General features: G+C 44.2%; 2 protein-coding genes across 2 annotated transcripts; one reads left to right on the top strand and one right to left on the bottom strand.

Annotated features, from left to right (window-relative positions):
* Positions 1-7653: 7653 nt before the first annotated feature.
* Positions 7654-18452, top strand: LOC134288282 (uncharacterized). Its single transcript, XM_062852635.1, has 3 exons — positions 7654-7686; positions 17634-18223; positions 18284-18452. Exons 1-3 carry the CDS (start codon positions 7654-7656, stop codon positions 18450-18452), a joined length of 792 nt encoding a protein of 263 aa, XP_062708619.1.
* LOC134288280 (NPC intracellular cholesterol transporter 1 homolog 1b-like) lies at positions 18449-20849 on the bottom strand (the record flags this gene model as incomplete). Its single annotated transcript, XM_062852630.1, has 4 exons — positions 18449-18881; positions 18937-19502; positions 19560-19672; positions 19735-20849. Coding segments are annotated over 4 exons (2154 nt in total), but the record flags the coding sequence as incomplete, so codon positions are not given.

Genomic DNA, 20849 nt, shown 5'->3' with positions numbered 1-20849 from the left:
CAATATGTTGCAAAAAACAATATGCTGTATTCTTGAAATTAGTTTTTACAACATTAAATTAAGCAATTTGCTGTTTCCGAATAACCGCTTTTGCAAACAAACTATTTTTGTGTCAATTAACAAAAACTAAACTGTTTTCGATGAAATTTGAATTATAATGTAATCAATGCATATTTTGTTTTGATGAGATTTAAAATGAAAATTGTTTGCTTGCAAAGACTGTTACTCAAAAACAACATATTGCTTTGGAAATTACGGCTAAAGTAAAAAAGTAAAAAGTGAATAAAATATATATATTCTCATTTAAAAAAAAAATAATCATATAAATTTAAATCATTATTTTAAATTGAACATACATAGCATTTTACATTGTATAATTTGGCACAAAAATTCTTTGTTTGTAAAAATATGTATTACTCGAAAATAACAAATTGCTTTAGAATAAAGAAATCAGGAAAGAAATAATGAATTGAATTAACATATATTGATAAACATTACAAGAACAATAGTTGAAACTCTGGTAAAACGGTCATTAAGGGTTTATCAAAAACTCCTACTTTTCCTAAACCGCCCTAAACGACTCGTTCCTGTATCCAGCTTCTGCCCTATTCGAGGTCCAATCCTGCTTACCTAGCCTGTGTTATGTGCATCTCTGTTTCAACTCACTCGAAACGACTTGGGCCCTTTTTCATATTCTTCGCCAGCTCCGTATCGTTTTCCTTCGTTCCGAAGATTTTCCGATGAACCTTTACAAACTTTGCCAGCTCCTTTCCTTGGGGGCTGTCCATTTATTACGTAAGCGTTTTTTCGCGGCTTTTCGACACCCCCACCCCCCCTTGTAAGATTTTTTGTATGAAGAACTAAATATTTTTGTATGGCTCGTAAGATTTTGTAAACCCCCCCTCCCACCAAAAACCCTTACGTAATTAATGGACAGCCCCTTGCGGGGCGTCCCGCGGCAACTTCCTTGGTCGGAATTGTATGGGCATTCTTCTCCAGAAGTAACCTGTAAAAAATCCACACAGGAGCAAGCACTGGAATCAGATCAAAATCATCCAATACTAAAAATAAACTAACTTACCTCTGTGACTCTGTGTTCTCTCCGGTCCGAAGCTAGACTGTTGTTGGTCTCCGTTCAATGGAAGGCACCTTCCCGGTGAAATTAATGATTCGACGAACTTGCATCTTGTGCCCTGCCAACAGAAGATCTTTTACTGGTTTCGAACCTCCCACAGGGGCCGGGTGGCGTGGGTGCGTTGGGTGCCGAATTTCTCCCTGGCCTTGTCCCTGGCGTAATTCGCGGAACTCCTGGATGAATATCTCCGTATTGGAACGAGCTCAGGAACGAACGGGTAGTAATATTCTTTCAACAGAGTTGGAAGTTCCACCTGCATGAAATCAAACACGACATTAAAATCTTCATTGATTAGCGGAAGATGCACTTACCTATGAAAATACCGGCAGCAGCACGCGTGTGTAGATTCAGCGCGGTGGAGAGCTAGAAATCTTCCTCTGTTATTTAAGCCTAAGCTCACTTTAAAGCAATTAAAATTGCGTTGAAAAATGAACATAAAGCACTGTTTCGATTTTTTTTTCTTTTTCCTTTTTTGTTTCCAAACTGTCAGTCTGTCTGCTTTTGGTTCGATTCAAATCGCTCACTGATACTAATGCGTGTGACAATTTACCAAATTGTTAAACATCAGTACTATGTAGTGAAATGTACACGTATAAGTGTGTTATGCAAATTAAAACTTGCACCATTCGACAGAAAGTGATGATATCTTTCCACCATTTCCCACAACTCTTGATCCTCATACCATCTTAAAATAACTGCACAATATGCCTTATTGCTACAACTTAGTACGGGTTACTCAGACTGTTGTTTATAGTTGAATGATGTAAGATTTATATTGTTCAATACAGAATCAACACCATGTGGTGTACTTACATTAACAGATAGAAGCAATTTATCATTTGGACTTTAAGGCAAATTGTAATTTGCTATGCGGGTGCTCAAGAAGGCGTGGATCAGCATTTGGTGGAGATAACGTCCACCCAATCGGAACCTCGTTCAGCGGGAAACGTTTACAGTGCCTCACAAAATCGGGATCGGTTCGCTGCGGTAAAATCCACTACAAGCAAGATGAGATTGACGAAGACATGTTTCAATTGCGGTCAACAAGGACATCTATCAAGTTCGTTGGTGTGCCCGGCACGTGGGAAGCAATGCTACAGCTGTAAAAACTACGGCCATTTCGAGAAGCTGTGTCGCAAACGAAAGCCATCACGTACAGAAGCACCGGAGAAGAAGCAGATTCGAGTGATCGAGAGTGTCAACCACGAAGTCAACGAAAAAGCGGCAAAATGTGAAGAAACTGCGGCACCCGACAAAGTGTATTATGCCTTTTACTCGGGAAACAAATCCAACACACTTACCTGTATCGTCGGTGGCATTCCAACAGAGATGCTGGTGGATTCGGGCGCGGATGCCAATCTAATCAGTGAGACAGCATGGATCAAAATGAAGGATAGCCTAGTTTCGGTGAAGTCTTCAACCAAAGGGAGTAACCGTGTACTGATGGCGTACGGCAGCAATAATCCGTTGACTATTCTGGGATCCTTCGTTGCTAACATTACCGCCGGAGTAAAGACCACTCAAGCTGAGTTTCTCGTTGTCAAGGGGGGACAACGATGCCTCCTTGGAGATCAAACAGCAAAACTACTGGGAGTTTTGTAGGTTGGCTTGCACATTAATCGTGTCGAGAGCCCTCTACAGCCGTTCAGTAAAATAAAAGGAATCGTGGCACATATTCGTATGGGCCCTGATCCTGGTCCCATTTTCCAACCGATGCGATGCGCCGTATTCCGTTGCCGTTAGAGGAAGCAGTTGCAAATAAAATCAACGAACTATTGCAGCGTGACATCATCGAACATAAAACAGGCCCCACTAGCTGGGTGTCACCGCTGGTAGTCGTAGGGAAGGCAAATGGTGAGCCGCGATTATGCCTCGATCTTCGGTGGGTAAACGAAGCAGTACTCCGTGAACATCATCCGATGCCGGTGGTGGAAGATTACATGGTGCGATTGGGCAGAGGAACAATCTGGAGCAAACTAGACATTCGCGAAGCGTTCCTGCAGATTGAGTTAGCGGAGGAATCCCGAGACGTTACGACCTTCATGACAAACCGTGGGCTGTTTCGCTTTAAGCGACTGCCTTTCGGTTTAGTAACAGCACCTGAGCTTTTTCAAAAAGCTATGGATGAGATGTTGGCGGGATGCACCGGTACTTACTGGTACCTCGACAATATCATTATCGAAGGAAAGGACGTTGCAGAGCACGACAAACGCCTTGAAAAGGTACTCTAAAAGTATAATGACTGAATGTTCTTTTTTATTGTTTCTGTTATAGATTAATAAACTGAATTCACCGTACTTACCTAAAACGAAACTTAATTTGATATTATGCACAAAGAAACAAAGCTAAGTAGTGAGTTTCTTTTTGTTCATTATGTTTTCAGATTCTCTCAATACTGAAAGACAGGGGAGTCGAGCTCAGTTGGGAGAAATGTGAACTTCGTGTGGCTGAACTAGAGTTTTGGGACATCAAATCTCTGAAAAGGGAATATGTCCTTCGGAGTCGAAAGTGGCAGCTTTGATGTCTTTCCGAGAACCCCAGAATGAAGCGGAGGTACGTAGCTTTCTCGGGCTCGCCAATTATCTGAACAAATTCATTCCGCACCTTGCTACTCTTTATGAACCACTGCGCAGACTTTTGATCAAGGGGACTAAGTTTGAATGGACAAGCACAGAGTCGGACTCTTTTCAAGCTATCAAAACTGCATTGGGTAAAGTGAGTAACCTTGGATTGTATAGTTTAGAGGATCGTACTGCTGTTATAGCTGATGCCAGCCCCTCCGGCCTAGGAGCAATACTTCTCCAGTTTGACAAGGAGAACAGACAGCGTGTTATTTGTTTTGCTTCCAAATCGCTGACCGAAACCGAAAGACGTTATTGTCAAACCGAGAAGGAGGCGTTAGCTGTTGTTTGGAGTGAGGAAGGTTCCAGTATTATCTTTTCGGCAGGCAATTCAATATTCTTACTGATTGTAAAGTCCTGGAACTCTTGTTTTCTAAACGGTCAAAACCATGTGCACGCATTGAACGGTGGGTTTTGCGATTGCAAACTTTCGATTATAATATCGTACACGTCCCAGGTAATGAAAACATTGCCGACACTTTTTCTCGGTTATCTGTCCAGGAACCAAAGGCGTTCGATCCTTCTGAGGAAATATTTGTTCGAGAAGTGGTCATGCAGGCTGCAAACTGTACACTGTACAGTGTACAGCACTGACTTGGAAGGAAATAGTACAAGCTTCAGAAGTAGACGATGAGATTCTTAAGGACAAACGTCTTGAAATCCCGGTTCAACAGTGCATCAAAACTTCAGACGCACAAATCTCAAGAAGCAAGCTTCAAACAACAATGCATTTTATTATTCTGTTCTTGCTCACTTGTAGTGAGCTTAAAACAAGAAGCTCAGGTGCGCTGGTTTTGTTTACGAAGAGATTTGTGCCCTCAAAATCGTGAGTAGGTGCCAAAGTCGGCCATTGTGGCGGCCATATTGGGATTCTAACAAGTCTGTCCTTAAAGTGCTAGAAGTTTTGAAGGAGAACGATGCCAATAGAGTACAGGGTAGTTGCGAATGAGTTATGCAATTTCCAAGGCGTATTACTTCGAGGCGACCGAATCGTCATACCTGTAAAACTGAGAGAGAAGGTTCTGAATACAGCTCATGAGGGTCTTCCTCATATCGTGATGAGATCCAATGTTTGGTGGCCTAAGATGGATCAGGCAGTGGAAAGGTTCGTCAAACGCTGTAGAGGTTGCACTTTAGTTGCTGCACCTGAGCCCCCAGAACCATTGAACCGTAGTCGTCTTCCTTCATCCCCCTGACAAACATTAGCACTTGACTTCCTAGGGTATTTGCCAGAAGGACAACATCTGTTAGTCGTAGTTGATTGCTATAATCGCTATATGGAGGTCGTTGAAATGCAAACAATAACCACGAAAGATGTTACACGAGAGTTGATGATCATGTTCAGTCGGTACGGGATTCCCTCTTTCTTGAAAGCCGACAATGCACCACAGATTAGCTCGGAATGTGAGGAATTTCGGGAGTTCTGTACAACTAATGGCATTAAGCTGCTGAATACCATCCCGTACTGGCCTCAATCCAACGGAGAGGTGGAACGCCAAAATCGCTCGATCTTGAAGCGATTACGCATTTCACAGGAGCTCGGTAAAGATTGGAGAAATGAACTACGACTGTACCTACTAACATATCATTCTTCGAAGCATCCAACCACGGGTAAAGCTCCAGGAGAGTTAATGTTTGGTCGCCAACTTAAAAGCAAACTTCCAACGATCTCAAATTTCTTGGAAGATGATGGAGTTCATGATAGTGATGCTGTCGCCAAAGAAAAGGGGAAAGAGTACAGCGATAAAAGACGGCACGCTAAGGAAAGTGAGATACAGCTGGGTGATACCGTCCTTGCTAAACGAATGCGGAAGGCAAACAAATTGGATACGGATTTTGCTAACGAGGAGTTTGTTGTTAAGCGTAAAGAAGGAACGGACACTGTTATCCAGTCGAAGCTCACCGGTAAACAATACCGACGTAGCGCAGCACATCTGAAAAGGATTGCAGAACCCGAACCAGTTCAAGAAAGTCCAGACGATGTTATCGAGTCGACAGATGTTCCAGATCCTGTACCTACGATAACCCAGTGTGAAGCGGAACCAGCAGCAGAATCGGGGGACTCAATAGATCAACCCACAACTTCACGCAGATCATCAGCAATGAAACGAACGCGAAATGCACCGATGAAATATCAAGACTACGTGCCATATTGATGCTCATAGATGAAAGACTATCGTAATAAAATCAATCGTTGTAAACTAATTTGCATTTTTATTTCAAAGGAGGGATTGTAGTGTATTAGACTAGCCTACCTGACAAGTATTGAGAAACCTTGATCTCAAGGGATGTATACCTGATGTGATGAGATACCTTGTATGGTTTTGACAGATAGTTAGCTAGCGAGAGGAACGAGCGGACGCATATTACACGAAGAAACTGAAAAACTCAAAATTAGGTACTTTTAAACTCAATTTTGAGTTCTTTTTCATCTCCCTTTTCATGCGCTCTTTCTGTTGTTGTCAGAGAGTGAAGAGAGAAACAGCCCAACTTTTGCAGTTCCGTGCGTCAAGCCAACACTGAGTTTCTAGCACAGTACTCAAATTTGAGTGAATACTACCTAGTCAAAATTTCGGTTGGGTGGAAAAAACTTAAAATTAGGTATTTTTTTCACATGGAAGCAAGCGGGAACAACCCAACAAAAACATCGATTCCATCAACTCAAAATTGGCTTGACGCACGCAACTCCGAAGTTGGGTGGAAAGAACTCACTTTTGGGTAGTTTCGTCTCTCCGTGTACATACATTGTGACGATCACAAACGAATGATTTATTCAATATTTACATTCAATACTATAAACAATAACAATGCTCGACAACATAGAACATGTTCAGTAGGGTGGCCCACACTTATATGAAAAACAAAAATTTTGAAAAATGCCGAGTCTTACCTCCTTAATCGGTTGTTTTGGACTCTCAGAAGCTACGTTCAAAATTTGAGCAAAATCGATAAAGTCTAAGGGGGCGCTCAACAAGCTTGAAGTTTGTATGGGAAATCGTGACCAAATGTATGCAGAAATCTTAAGTTTTCGAATTTTGCCGCTAGGTGGCACTGTAAGCGTTAAGTATTCAAACCCTTTGGTATTTTTGTAGGTGACTATATACCAAACAACTTTGTCGAAGACCGCAAAGTGATCCAACGTCTGTGAAGAAAGTTATACCCTAGGCAACAAGACTAACTAAACATAAATGGCGATTCCCTAGGCTATCCTAATCATTCTGGAGTTAAGGCTTTCGCATTTACACTTCGTTAACTCCTGCAAGTCATGTTTACATATCTCCCCTTGGTTGTTGATTGTTACATTGTTACTTTCTAGGAACCAACATGAGTACTTTTATACAAAGTATCATTTAGCAGCCGGCAAAAATTCAAGGCCTTTTCCCCAAAATTGCAAACACACAACATTGCAGCAAGTCTACGTACCGTCGTTATTGGCGAACTCCTTCCCGCCCGCCTATCCGCACTGCATCTCGAAAACAGGTGCAGCGCAAACAAATCACTTTGACATGAGAGGTATCAAAGAAAAGCGAAATGTTGCTGTTACTCAGTCCTGGCCCTGGCTGGGTCGGGAATTGGTGCCGACGCCAAATTGTTGCCTTTTTCGGGCAACTCCGACATTGTACCGGGCCGGGGGAAAATGGGGGACAGTTCACATGAAGTCATAAATGGTGATAAATAGTGATGAATGGTACTCCATTAGTCAAGAATGATAAGATTTGTCTCAACACTAGAACAGTAGAAGATGCGCTGGGCATAAGGTGCATTTTGAACCACTTTCCCCAAACGTGTCGGATGGGCTTTGAAACCGGGAGAAAAGCACTGGGCGCGCGGCGGATATTAGACCATCGTCGTCTCCGGTCGGCGAATTTTGGGTGTTGCTTGGCCAAACGGACGACGATGACGGGTCCAAAGGACAACGACCAGACGGCAGTATTGATTTGGTGTGCAGTGTGTGGATGTATGCTTTGTTCGAGCCCAGACCAGAGATTCACGATTATCAAAATCGAGAAGCACTTAACTGTGAACAAAACATTGATATTTTGACAGCTAATATATGCGTTCATTTCCAGCACTCTCTCTCTTGTTGGCGTAACGTCCTCACTGGGACAAAGCCTGCTTCTCAGCTTAGTGTTCTATGAGCACTTCCACAGTTATTAACTGAGAGCTTCCTCTGCCAATGACCATTTTGCATGCGTATATCGTGTGGCAGGCACGAAGATACTCTAATGCCCAAGGAAGTCAAGGAAATTTCCTTTACGAAAAGATCCTGGACCGACTGGGAATCGAACCCGTCACCCTCAGCATGGTCATGCTGAATACCCGTGCGTTTACCACCTCGGCTATATGGGCCCTTCCAGCACTTACATCGATTATTCAACCTTAGTACAGCCTTTGTTCAAAGCCGTTCAACCTTTAATCAGACATGGTAGTATATAACTTGTTCTCCCACAAATCACTAAGCCTGTACCATTACAGACAGAGCAGATGCTAAGGTAAGTGACTATGAATCAATGCACCCATGTTCGATTCTCAATTATGATAAATATTTATATATTTCTCTTTCAGCCAACAAGAGCCTAATAGTAATTCTGGCTAGAACTCAGTGGGACAAGTTTCATTTGTTTTGTTAGTGCTGCATAAGTGATGATTAATTGCTGAATTAAAGATGATTAAGCGACCCCAATGCTTCATCTGATCCTTATCTGTTCTATAAATAGAATAATAGATTATTCCCATTCTGGATATAAGCGCTTCTAGAACCTTAATTCAGCCACCCGGAGAGATCGAATCAACTTAAGGCTGAATAAAATCACATGATTTGCACAAGCTAGAGAAGCGCTTAATCAACATCAAATTGTTACCTGGGTATTATTTAGATATATCTCTAGAGTTTTTTTAGGGATCTTTACAGAAGTTTATCAAAGCGTTTCTCCAAGTATTTCTACAAGAATTCCTTTAAAAATAAATCCACAAACTTCTCCAAGATAACTTTTTTATTTATTTTTTAACGAGATTTTAGCCCAAGGCTAGTTCATCTCGGGACCCACGCTTTACTTCCCTTCAGAAAGAGGAACTCACATTTTGTGAGTTTGTCGTGAGTGGGATTCAATCTCAGGTCCTCGGCGTGATAGTCACGTGCTTTAACCATCACACCAGGTCGGCTCCACACGCCAAGATTGCTTATAGAAAATCCTTCAAGGGTGTTATTAAAACATTTCTTTGATAATTCTTCTGAAATTTATTCAGGGATACCACCAAAAATATCCCAAGAGAATTCTTCAGAATTTTATGGATTTTTTCACAAATTTCAGCTAGGGCTTACTTCGAAAGTTCTTCAATGGAGGTTTTCGGAAATTTCTTTTAAAACTCTACAATTTTTTTTTTCGGAAATTATTCTAAAGATTCTTCAGGATTCAGATATTTCTCCAGGGATTTTGAGGAAGTTTCTTCAGAAAATGCATAAAAAATGGCATAATTCCTGAAGGAATCCATGAAAGAGTTTCGAAAAAAATCTCTGTAGGATTGTCTGAAGGTACTGGTGTAATTCTTGAAGAAATCCCACAATAAAAATCTGGGGGATCCCTGGAGCTGGAAGGTAAGATTTTCTAATACAAGTTCTGAAGCGATTGGTACACAAGAATCCTTGAAGTATTGCCAGGAAAAAAAATTGAAGAAGATCCTGCAGAGCCAAAAAAAATCATGAAAGATTTTTTCAGGAAACCACTGAAAACAATTCTGAGAAAAAAAATGTTTATGAATGATTGAGAAGGAGGAAGGACTCTCTGCAGGTATTCACAGAAAATTATTTGAACAATTCCTTGAAATATGGCTGGAGTAATTCCTGCAGGAATTGTTGAGAGAATCTTTGGCAAAAATTCCAGAAGCATCTCCGGAAACATAGCTGAAAGAATCCCTGAAGAAAGGTCTGAATAAATCCTAAGCAATACCTGGAGGAATACCTGCCGAAACTTCTGAAGAAACCCCCAAAAAAAAGCTTCCAGAAGAATCTCTTGGGAGCTTTCTAAAGGAATTTCATAATGGATGCATGAGAGAATCCTTGAATATATGAAGCAACACTTGAAGGAGTCTCTGCAAAAATTCCAACAACTATTTACAAAGGAGTTCTTGGAAAAGTTTCTGAACTTTTCAAGGAAACCTTAAAGGATTTTCTAAAAGAATCTTTTATAATTGCATCTTTTGAATAAATCTTCGAATGAAATTCCAAACAAAAACATCTGGATAAAAATCTGATTGAAGAAATACATAAAGAAAAACATGCATGAACTTATGTAGCAATCCTTAAAGAAATTTCGTAAAGAATTTCAGCCAGAATGTCTGTAAAAAACTCATTTCAAGATATTTTTTTTGGAGAAATTACTTAAGAAACTCCTGAAGAAAACCCAAGGGAAATTCCTGGAGGAATTTCTGACAGAACCTTTGAAGAAATCTCTTGAGAAATTTTCAAAAAAAATACACAGACTAGAATGGATTCTAAAGCAATACGAAGAAAATTTTATGGAGGAACTCTTTCCAAAATCATGCTAGGGATTCCTAATAAAATCTTTCAATAAAAATTATGGGAAAATTTTGGTAAATCTTGAAAGAATCCTTGAAGAAATTTATGGCAGATTCTCTGTAGGTATCGTGGAGGAAATTCTAAAGAAGTGATGGGAAGGAACACACCCAAAAATAATATTCTCGGAGGAATTTTTAAAAGAATTCATGCTGAAAACGTGAAAGAAATTCCTGCAAGAATGTCCATCCGTGATAAGTACAGAAAAATTTCGTGAAAAAATATTTCATAAATGGGTTTCCTCGGAACAAACTGGGCGCCAAAAACTTGGAAACCTTGACTAGCCAGCTCTGATTCGACCATGACAGCACTGATCGTCAGCCATACAAGGTCGAAATAATTTTCGCTTCACTGCATTTAATTTTCCGGCACGTTTTCGAACTCAGGGCATGATTCTGCACTGAAAATGATCATCAGCTTACCGAGATCAAAAATACTGTAAACTAGATTCCAGGAAAATGTGTGGACTGGTGAATAAGAAAGTAGGTTAGCCCTTCCGTTACCAACCCCCCCTAACGAGAGTGCGAAAAAATACTCTTTTCGTTATAACTTTTTTGTTTTTCAATATTTTTCGGCCAAATTTTGACACAATAAGCGGATATCCTTCTAATTTAAGGATTTGCTAGGGATTGTTGGAATGGCCACCTGGTTCCGGAGTTATTCCGGAATCAAAATGGGTCATTCGATTTGGCCATTTCGGAAAAAGTAAATTTTCGATATGAGAGCCGTTCAGTTTTCAGACCTAAGTGCACTAGAATGATAGAAAAATTTGTCTAGAAGTCCATCCCGGACACTACGTGCCTTGGAACCCGTTTTACGGATGTTCCGGGGAACCGGTTCCGGGGTCAATTTTTCAATATGATTCAATACCATCATGCGACACCTCAAACTTCGTGATTTTTCAAGATGCATCATTCTGTGCTGTTTTGGCGTTGTCTGAAATACTGTTGGCCATTTTGAAACCGGTATTCGGATTTCCCGGGAATCGGTTTCGGTGGTTCCGGGGTCGAATTTTCGAAAATAAACCAACACCATCATGCGACATATCAAACTTTATGATTTTGAAAACGATTTCAGAATTTTCACCAGGAATTCCTACGGAAGTTCTTCCAGGAACTCCTCCGGAAATTCGTCTAGAAATTCCTCCAGAAATTCCTCCGGAAATTCCTCCAGGAATTCCTGGAGGAATTTTCGGAGAAATTCCTGGAGGAATTTCCGGAGGAATTCCTGGAGGAATTTCCGGAGGAATTCCTGGAGGAATTTCCGGAGGAATTCCTGGAGGAATTTCCGGAGGAATTCCTGGAGGAATTTCCGGAGGAATTCCTGGAGGAATTTCCGGAGGAATTCCTGGAGGAATTTCCGGAGGAATTTCCGGAGGAATTCCTGGAGGAATTTCCGGAGGAATTCCTGGAGGAATTTCCGGAGGAATTCCTGGAGGAATTTCCGGAGGATTTCCTGGAGGAACTTCCGGAGGAATTCCTGGAGGAATTTCCGGAGGAATTCCTGGAGGAATTTCCGGAGGAATTCCTGGAGGAATTTCCGGAGGAATTCCTGGAGGAACTTCCGGAGGAACTTCCGGAGGAATTCCTGGAGGAACTTCCGGAGGAATTCCTGGAGGAACTTCCGGAGGAATTCCTGGAGGAACTTCCGGAGGAATTCCTGGAGGAACTTCCGGAGGAATTCCTGGAGGAACTTCCGGAGGAATTCCTGGAGGAACTTCCGGAGGAATTCCTGGAGGAACTTCCGGAGGAATTCCTGGAGGAACTTCCGGAGGAATTCCTGGAGGAACTTCCGGAGGAATTCCTGGAGGAACTTCCGGAGGAATTCCTGGAGGAACTTCCGGAGGAATTCCTGGAGGAACTTCCGGAGGAATTCCTGGAGGAACTTCCGGAGGAATTCCTGGAGGAACTTCCGGAGGAATTCCTGGAGGAACTTCCGGAGGAATTCCTGGAGGAACTTCCGGAGGAATTCCTGGAGGAACTTCCGGAGGAATTCCTGGAGGAACTTCCGGAGGAATTCCTGGAGGAACTTCCGGAGGAATTCCTGGAGGAACTTCCGGAGGAATTCCTGGAGGAACTTCCGGAGGAATTCCTGGAGGAACTTCCGGAGGAATTCCTGGAGGAACTTCCGGAGGAATTCCTGGAGGAACTTCCGGAGGAATTCCTGGAGGAACTTCCGGAGGAATTCCTGGAGGAACTTCCGGAGGAATTCCTGGAGGAACTTCCGGAGGAATTCCTGGAGGAAATTCCGGAGGAATTCCTGGAGGAACTTCCGGAGGAATTCCTGGAGGAACTTCCGGAGGAATTCCTGGAGGAACTTCCAAAGGAATTCCTGGAGGAACTTCCGGAGGAATTCCTGGAGGAACTTTCGGAGGAATTCCTGGAGGAACTTCCGGAGGAATTCCTGGAGGAACTTCCGGAGGAATTCCTGGAGGAACTTCCGGAGGAATTCCTGGAGGAACTTCCGGAGGAATTCCTGGAGGAACTTTCGGAGGAATTCCTGGAGGAACTTCCGGAGGAATTCCTGGAGGAACTTCCGGAGGAATTCCTGGAGGAACTTCCGGAGGAATTCCTGGAGGAACTTCCGGAGGAATTCCTGGAGGAACTTCCGGAGGAATTCCTGGAGGAACTTCCGGAGGAATTCCTGGAGGAACTTCCGGAGGAATTCCTGGAGGAACTTCCGGAGGAATTCCTGGAGGAACTTCCGGAGGAATTCCTGGAGGAACTTCCGGAGGAATTCCTGGAGGAACTTCCGGAGGAATTCCTGGAGGAACTTCCGGAGGAATTCCTGGAGGAACTTCCGGAGGAATTCCTGGAGGAACTTCCGGAGGAATTCCTGGAGGAACTTCCGGAGGAATTCCTGGAGGAACTTCCGGAGGAATTCCTGGAGGAACTTCCGGAGGAATTCCTGGAGGAACTTCCGGAGGAATTCCTGGAGGAACTTCCGGAGGAATTCCTGGAGGAACTTCCGGAGGAATTCCTGGAGGAACTTCCGGAGGAATTCCTGGAGGAACTTCCGGAGGAATTCCTGGAGGAACTTCCGGAGGAATTCCTGGAGGAACTTCCGGAGGAATTCCTGGAGGAACTTCCGGAGGAATTCCTGGAGGAACTTCCGGAGGAATTCCTGGAGGAACTTCCGGAGGAATTCCTGGAGGAACTTCCGGAGGAATTCCTGGAGGAACTTCCGGAGGAATTCCTGGAGGAACTTCCGGAGGAATTCCTGGAGGAACTTCCGGAGGAATTCCTGGAGGAACTTCCGGAGGAATTCCTGGAGGAACTTCCGGAGGAATTCCTGGAGGAACTTCCGGAGGAATTCCTGGAGGAACTTCCGGAGGAATTCCTGGAGGAACTTCCGGAGGAATTCCTGGAGGAACTTCCGGAGGAATTCCTGGAGGAACTTCCGGAGGAATTCCTGGAGGGATTTCCGGATGAATTCCTGGAGAAATTTCCGGAGGAATTCCTGGAGGAATTTCAGGAGGAATTCCTGGAGGAATTTCCGGAGGAATTCCTGGGAGAATTTCCGGAGGCATTTCCGGAGGAATTCCTGGAGGAATTTCCGGAGGAATTCCTGGAGGAATTTCCGGAGGAATTCCTGGAGGAATTTCCGGAGGAATTCCTCCAGGAATTCCTCCGGAAATTCCTTCAAAAATATTCCGGGAATTCCTCCCACATTTCCTCCAGGAGTTCCTTCGAAAATTCCTCCGAGAATTCCTCCAGGAATACTTGTGGGAGCCCCTCCGGGTGTTCCCCCATGAATTCTGCCAGGGAGTTCCACCAATAGTTTCCGGGAGGAACGCCTGGAGGAACTTTCAGAGGAATTCCTGGAGGAATTCCCGTAGGAACTCCTGAAGGAATTTCCAGAGGAATTCCTGGAGGAATTTCCGGAGGAATTCCTGGAGGAATTTCCGGAGGAATTACTGGAGGAATTTCCGGAGAAACTCCTGGAGGAATATCTGGATGAATTCTTGGAGGAATTTCCGGAGAAACTCCTGGAGGAATATCTGGAGGAATTCCTGGAGGAATTTCCGGAGGAATTCCTGGAGGAATTTTCGGAGGAATTCCTGGAGGAATTTCCGGAGGAATTCCTGGAGGAATTTCCGGAGGAATTCCTGAAGGAATTTCCGGAGGAATTCCTGGAGGAATTTCCGGAGGAATTCCTGGAGGAATTTCCGGAGGAATTTCTGGAGGAATTTCTAGAGGAATTTCCGGAGGAGTTCCTGGAAGAACTTCCGTAGGAATTCCTGGTGAAAATTCTGAAATCGTTTTCAAAATCACAAAGTTTGATATGTCGCATGATGGTGTTGGTTTATTTTCGAAAATTCGACCCCGGAACCACCGGAACCGATTCCCGGGAAATCCGAATACCGGTTTCAAAATGGCCAACAGTATTTCAGACAACGCCAAAACAGCACAGAATGATGCATCTTGAAAAATCACGAAGTTTGAGGTGTCGCATGATGGTATTGAATCATATTGAAAAATTGACCCCGAAACCGGTTCCCCGGAACATCCGTAAAACGGGTTCCAAGGCACGTAGTGTCCGGGATGGACTTCTAGACAAATTTTTCTATCATTCTAGTGCACTTAGGTCTGAAAACTGAACGGCTCTCATATCGAAAATTTACTTTTTCCGAAATGGCCAAATCGAATGACCCATTTTGATTCCGGAATAACTCCGGAACCAGGTGGCCATTCCAACGATCCCTAGCAAATCCTTAAATTAGAAGGATATCCGCTTATTGTGTCAAAATTTGGCCGAAAAATATTGAAAAACAAAAAAGTTATAACGAAAAGAGTATTTTTTCGCACTCTCGTTAGGGGGGGTTGGTAACGGAAGGGTTAGTGAACTGGTGAGTGGGTGAGTGTGAGCTGCCCCAAGATAGAGTGAATGAGTTAGTGAGTGAGTCAGTTTCACACTAATATTTGACAAAAATAGAACAATAAAAGTTAATTATGCGCATAGGGCAGAGAGCTTCCCGTGAATTTGAGTGTGTGAGAAAATTAGTAAATGAGTGACTAAGTGTGAATGAGTAAGTTAGTTGGTGATTCAATGAGTATGTGAGATCTGTTCCGTGGAAGCCAGTAGTCAGTTAGTAAGTTACCGAGTGATGAGCAGGTTAGCGAATGATTGAGTTTGTCAGTTAGTGCGGGAGTGAGTTGATAAATGAGGAAGTTAATGAATAAGTGAGTGAGTGGGAGAAAATGAGTGAGAGAGTAAATTAATGAGAGAGTTAAGGAGATTGTGAGTTTGAGAGTTAGTGAGTTGATAATTTAGTAAATTGGCGAGTAAAACGGCAAGTAAGTGATTTAGTGCGTGTGTGAGTAAGTGAGCGCGTGAAGTTAGTTCATCAGCAGGTATGTAAGTGAGTGATCCAGTTGGTGAGTTGAAGAGTTATGTAGTACGCTGATAGTAGCAAGAGTGCTAGTGAGTTAGTGAGTTATTGCCTGTTGAGCCTACTACACAGCCAACACACGATCGTATATGCTGTTGAATAGGATGCTACATTAGAAGAGATATGCGTACACTTTACACGTGGCTAAATGGAATTATGTACGCATATGTCCTCCACTTTTTTTATTCTTCAATCACTTAACCTAATTTAAAGCTCTTTTATCCGATAGGGCACTGCGTGAGCAATTCCAATTGGAAGCTGTACTTACACTTTATACAGCGCCTAAATGTATTCTATTCTAATTTTTCTATATCGAACTGGTTGCCGCTGCGCTGCTTTCACTTTCTACCCTATCATGGTAGAATGATGAGCACAAGGATGTGCTGCTGTTGGTTGTTCCTTTTTCCAGTCCGATTGGGGGTCCATTATGAGTTGCTGTTCGCCGATGTCCATGTATCCGGGTTCGTTTGAGCCATGAACTCAGTGTCAGCTGCTCTCAGGGGGAAAGAGCAACTGACGAAAGTGCCGGGGCTGGGATCGAACCCATGACCATCTGCTTATGAAGCAAACGTGTGACCGATTGCGTCACGGGCCCCGACTATGGCCTCCTCTTTTGCATCCTATTCTACATAGTATACGAATTTGTGTTGGCTGGGTAGTGAGTGACTGAGTAAACGAGAGATGTAGTGAGTTGGTGAGTAATATCACGTATCAGTAGAGCGGCTCCAGAGGCACGATCTTCTCCACTTAAGAAATATGTTCCAGTGATGAAGTGAGCTAGTGCATGGTTTCCCAAACTGGGGGTCGCCGGTCTTCATCCAGAGGGTCGCGAGAGACAGTCGAATATTTTACTGCAACAGACAACAAATGGCCAAAGGGGGTGGCGCATCTAAAAGTTTGGGAACCTATGAGCTAGTGAGTGATTTAGTGAATTCATGAGTGGTGAGATAATCAGTAAATAAGTGAATTAGCTAATGAGTTAATGAGTTAGCAATTTAGTGAAGTGAGTCTGTTAGTGTTTAAATGTCTGGGTAAATCAGTAGGTAAGTGAGTGATGCAGTGAGGTAATAATTCAATGAGGGAGTGAGTTTATAAGTGGGTAAGTTAGTGAGTAATTGAGTGACTAGGCCTATTAGTGAGTGAGTGAGTGATGTAGTGCATTAGTGAGTAAAAACCTCTTCCCCTATTCAAAAAAAAAAGTTTAAATATTTCTAACGTTATACATTGCGCATTCATATGTAACAGAAAAGTAATGAAAATCAAGGTCTGAATTGTGGATGGAGTGATAAAATCGAAGCATTACTGTAAAATTTTGTTTAGTACCCTGACCATAACAGAATGCGATGTGTTCGTCTTTGTACATATTTACGAAGTAAACAACGACGGAGCCAAGTAATTGGTTCCATCGTATCGATCTTTTGTCCTAATAGTATCCTTAAGACCTTCGAGGAAGTTAATGCGCCCTATACCTCAATACCGCAGAAAAACGTGAGTTTTCACCGTAATAGAAAATAGCTAAACTTCCCACCACCGATTACCTGCCTCAACGTTGACAAAGTTTCCCGAACAAGGAAGTTTATGCGAATAAAAGAGACACAAAAGCAAGCGCCAAATACTTGGCAACAGGCCGACCGGTCCGTGGCTCTGCTGTGCTCGCCTGTGAACCATGATTTCCGCCGAGCTACGAAGAAAACCGAAAGAATTCGTTTATCATTTATAATAACAATGTTTAAAAAGGAATCCTTGCCAGCACCCATCACGGAAGCTTTGCCTTCCGCCACGTCACTTTCACCTAGTTTCCAGCCCGGAACGAAGGTCGTTGCTTCTCCCTTGCGCACCGCACCACCGTTCCACCATCTCTTCCTATTAACAGCGATATAAATTATTTCGCAATTTATTGCTTCCATTTAGCTGCTTCGCACGACCCTTTATTTGCATTTGGCGCGCGCTTTCCGGCCTCTTCCATCCCTCACTACCTCCCACTACGACTCATCCGCCGTTGACAGACACGCGCGCATTCGCCTCGATCTAGGCAATTTTCGGCCCAAATTTAGGCACCGGCGGTACTGGCTACGAGGTTCACTTCAGTCCATTCGAATGGTTCGAAGCGATAAGTTGAATTCGAAGAAATCGCGTGTGTGCGCCCGGGTCCTGCTCGCAGCAACCCGGTTTCACGGGAGTAAATCACAAATGAAGGTCGACGTCATGCCGCCGGTCACCAACAAGGAGGACGAACCGCCGAAACCGCCGGCCATCGTGTCGTACGCGTTCGAGAAGGAGGTCATCAACAAGCAGAACGCGATCAGCCACGTGACGGATCATTTCTTGCCGAATTTGAACCGGGTACCGATTGCGATTAAGTTCTGGTCCAAGTACGACTCGACTACGGCAGCGGCCCAGAGCGGACTGGCCAACTTCGATAAGTACTTTAAGCTGCTGGAGAAGAACATTGCCGAGGGGCCGAAGGAGAAGTTTCAGGAGCCGAGGACCGAGAATCAGAGGTGAGTGCGGGTGAAATGGACTTGGGAGGTTGAAGAAATGACGTTTCTCGCTTTTGACAGCTATGGGTGGCACTCGGATCCGTTCTACCGCCAAGACCCGGAAGATGTCCATCTGCTGTACCATCCAAAGAAGCGGCACGAGATTACGATCATCGGCGAGAAAATCAATGCGGACAGGATCACACAAAGACCGAGGTTCACCGGGATCCCATTCAAACTACCCAGTTGAAACGAGTATTGAGTTGTATTGACATTTGAGAGTCGGGAGAATAAATTACATGTGTTAACGACTATATGACTAGAGGTTGTGGCTTTCTGTAATAGAGAACTTTGGTTCGGGATCCGTAGTTGCACGGAAGAACGTTTGCTTCGTAGATCTAGGTCCGATGTAGCTCAGGAACACCGGCAGCAAAACCAGTCCGTGGAGAGCTCCTATCAGCACAATTCCCAGGTACATCCGGAAGTAGAAGATCTGGAATATCTGTGAGTTGGCGAAGGCCAACACAATGATTCCAGCAAACTTGGTCAGCGTGATTCCGGAGAAGACACTGCTACCAGTCTTCGTCAACGCTTCAGCTGCCCTTTCAATATTGCTGCCTGCTTCATTCTTGAACGACCGTACGATGTGCGAGATGAACTCCACGCCGATTCCAACGCTCTGGAAGTAAGGGAGTCTTGGTAAGAATATCAGTGATAGAATAGGCAGTACTCACCATGACCAAATTAACAAGCGATACGGCGTTCAATGTAATGTTCCACGCCCACATGAAACCTCCCATGTTCAGCAGAATCAAGAACACCATCAGAAGTACAATTAGGGAGAACACGATGTCCAACCCAGTGACCAAGAGCGTGACTACAAACACCGCAGCCAGTGACAGCCCCAGCGATAGCAGTGCGTCACTCCAAATCGTCAAGTACTGTTCGTAAAATACGTAGAACACACTGTACGGGAAGACCTCTACGCCTGCCCCTTTCTCATCCAACATTTCCTGGATGTCGTCGGTGATCTTACGAGCCCACTCTAATGCCTCGTAAAAGTCCCTCGAGGTCACCACCGTCGTGTGGTAACTCATAAAGTACGAATCGTGCACGTTCAGATGACCACTCGCATCGGTAACGTAGTTGAGTGCCGTAAGGTATGCTGCTCTGCCGGCTTTAGCGCATCGGTCATCCGGAATGTCCGACAGGAAGAACTCCATGTACCGCTCGAATTGTTCGACCGTCGGACGAACACCCGTTTCGTCATACTCTCTGGGGCATGATTGGCAGAAGGTATCTATGGGGGAAAATAGGTTAGATGCTGAAGGGATACGGTTGATGACTGGATACTTACTAGAACTCAAACAGAAGGATCCGTCGGTGCTGTTGTATCGACAGCAGCTATCGATGCTCAACCAATCGATGTAGTCATCGAGCCAGGACGATGACGGTCGAGCAATACGGGTTCTGAAATTGCGTTGCCATGTGAAAACTGTTTGATAATAAGATTAAAACCTTTTTGAACTTACATCTCCGGATATCGAGAAGCCAGATACAGCTGCGTTTGGACGGAGTCATCGTTGCATAGCACTCCTCCACAAACCAGATTTTGATCCTCCACCGAGGTGTAATTAAGGCCAGGTTTCAGCACAAAGTACACCGGAGCACCCATCCACAGCAGCTCCGCCATAAACTGGAAGTACTTGACCAAGTGGGAGTCCTTTGGCATCGATAGCTCCTGATCCAATCCGGGCTCCACGTTCGGGACAACCATCAACGACAGCGATGACAGTATTATGAAGAAGGCCAACACCGTCAACCGCACCGGCTTCTTCATCAGGTAAGGAGCGTAGTACTTTCCAACGAAGGATTCCAAGACCCCAATTTCCTCATTCCCAACCATAGTCTTATCACTTTTCACGCAGCAGAACAGATCCAGTCGTCCGCTGGCTACCCGGCATTCATCTAACGCCATTAAGGCTACAAACGCAGTTATCTGCAGAACAAAGTCCACGAACAGTGCCACCGTAGCATACCAGGCAAACGTGTTAACCGCAGGCATCGGTGACAAACCTCCGATCGCAAAGCAACAGCACTCGCTAGCCGACGTCAGCAAGATCGATGGACCGATCTGTCCCAAGGCCTTACCGATAGCCCTATCCGTTTCCGGAGTCTGCACCCTATCGATGCGTTGGAAAGCGTGCACCAACATGAAGATATTGTCAACGCCCACGGCCAGCACCAAGAACGGAATCACCTCGATTGTCAGCATAGTCGTGGCCAGTCGCAAGTAACCGAAGAAGCCCAAACTGCAAGCGACGGAAACAAGCACTACCACGATCCCACCAACCGCCAGGATGATCTTTGACTCTTTGAAGAACGTCCTGATACCGCTGATCTTCCCCAAAGAGATCGTAATGTAGACGAACATCACCACGTAGCTAATGATCACGGTGTACATCTCCGCTTCCGACATGGCGTCGATCCCGTCCTCGATCGACCGCTCCGCAGTGTAGGCTATGTCCATCAACGGATTCCGGTACCGCTCCATGAACTCGATGTACTTCTTCTCCCACTCCATCATCGGACCCAGCTCGTCCTTATTGGCTTTGTTCTTGATAAGGATGGTGATGATCACGCCGGT

Source organism: Aedes albopictus, chromosome 1, assembly GCF_035046485.1.
Source record: "Aedes albopictus strain Foshan chromosome 1, AalbF5, whole genome shotgun sequence".
NCBI classification, from domain to species: Eukaryota; Metazoa; Arthropoda; class Insecta; order Diptera; family Culicidae; genus Aedes; species Aedes albopictus.
Note: the sequence above shows the minus strand (reverse complement) of the source record. Positions and strands in the feature narration are given on the sequence as shown.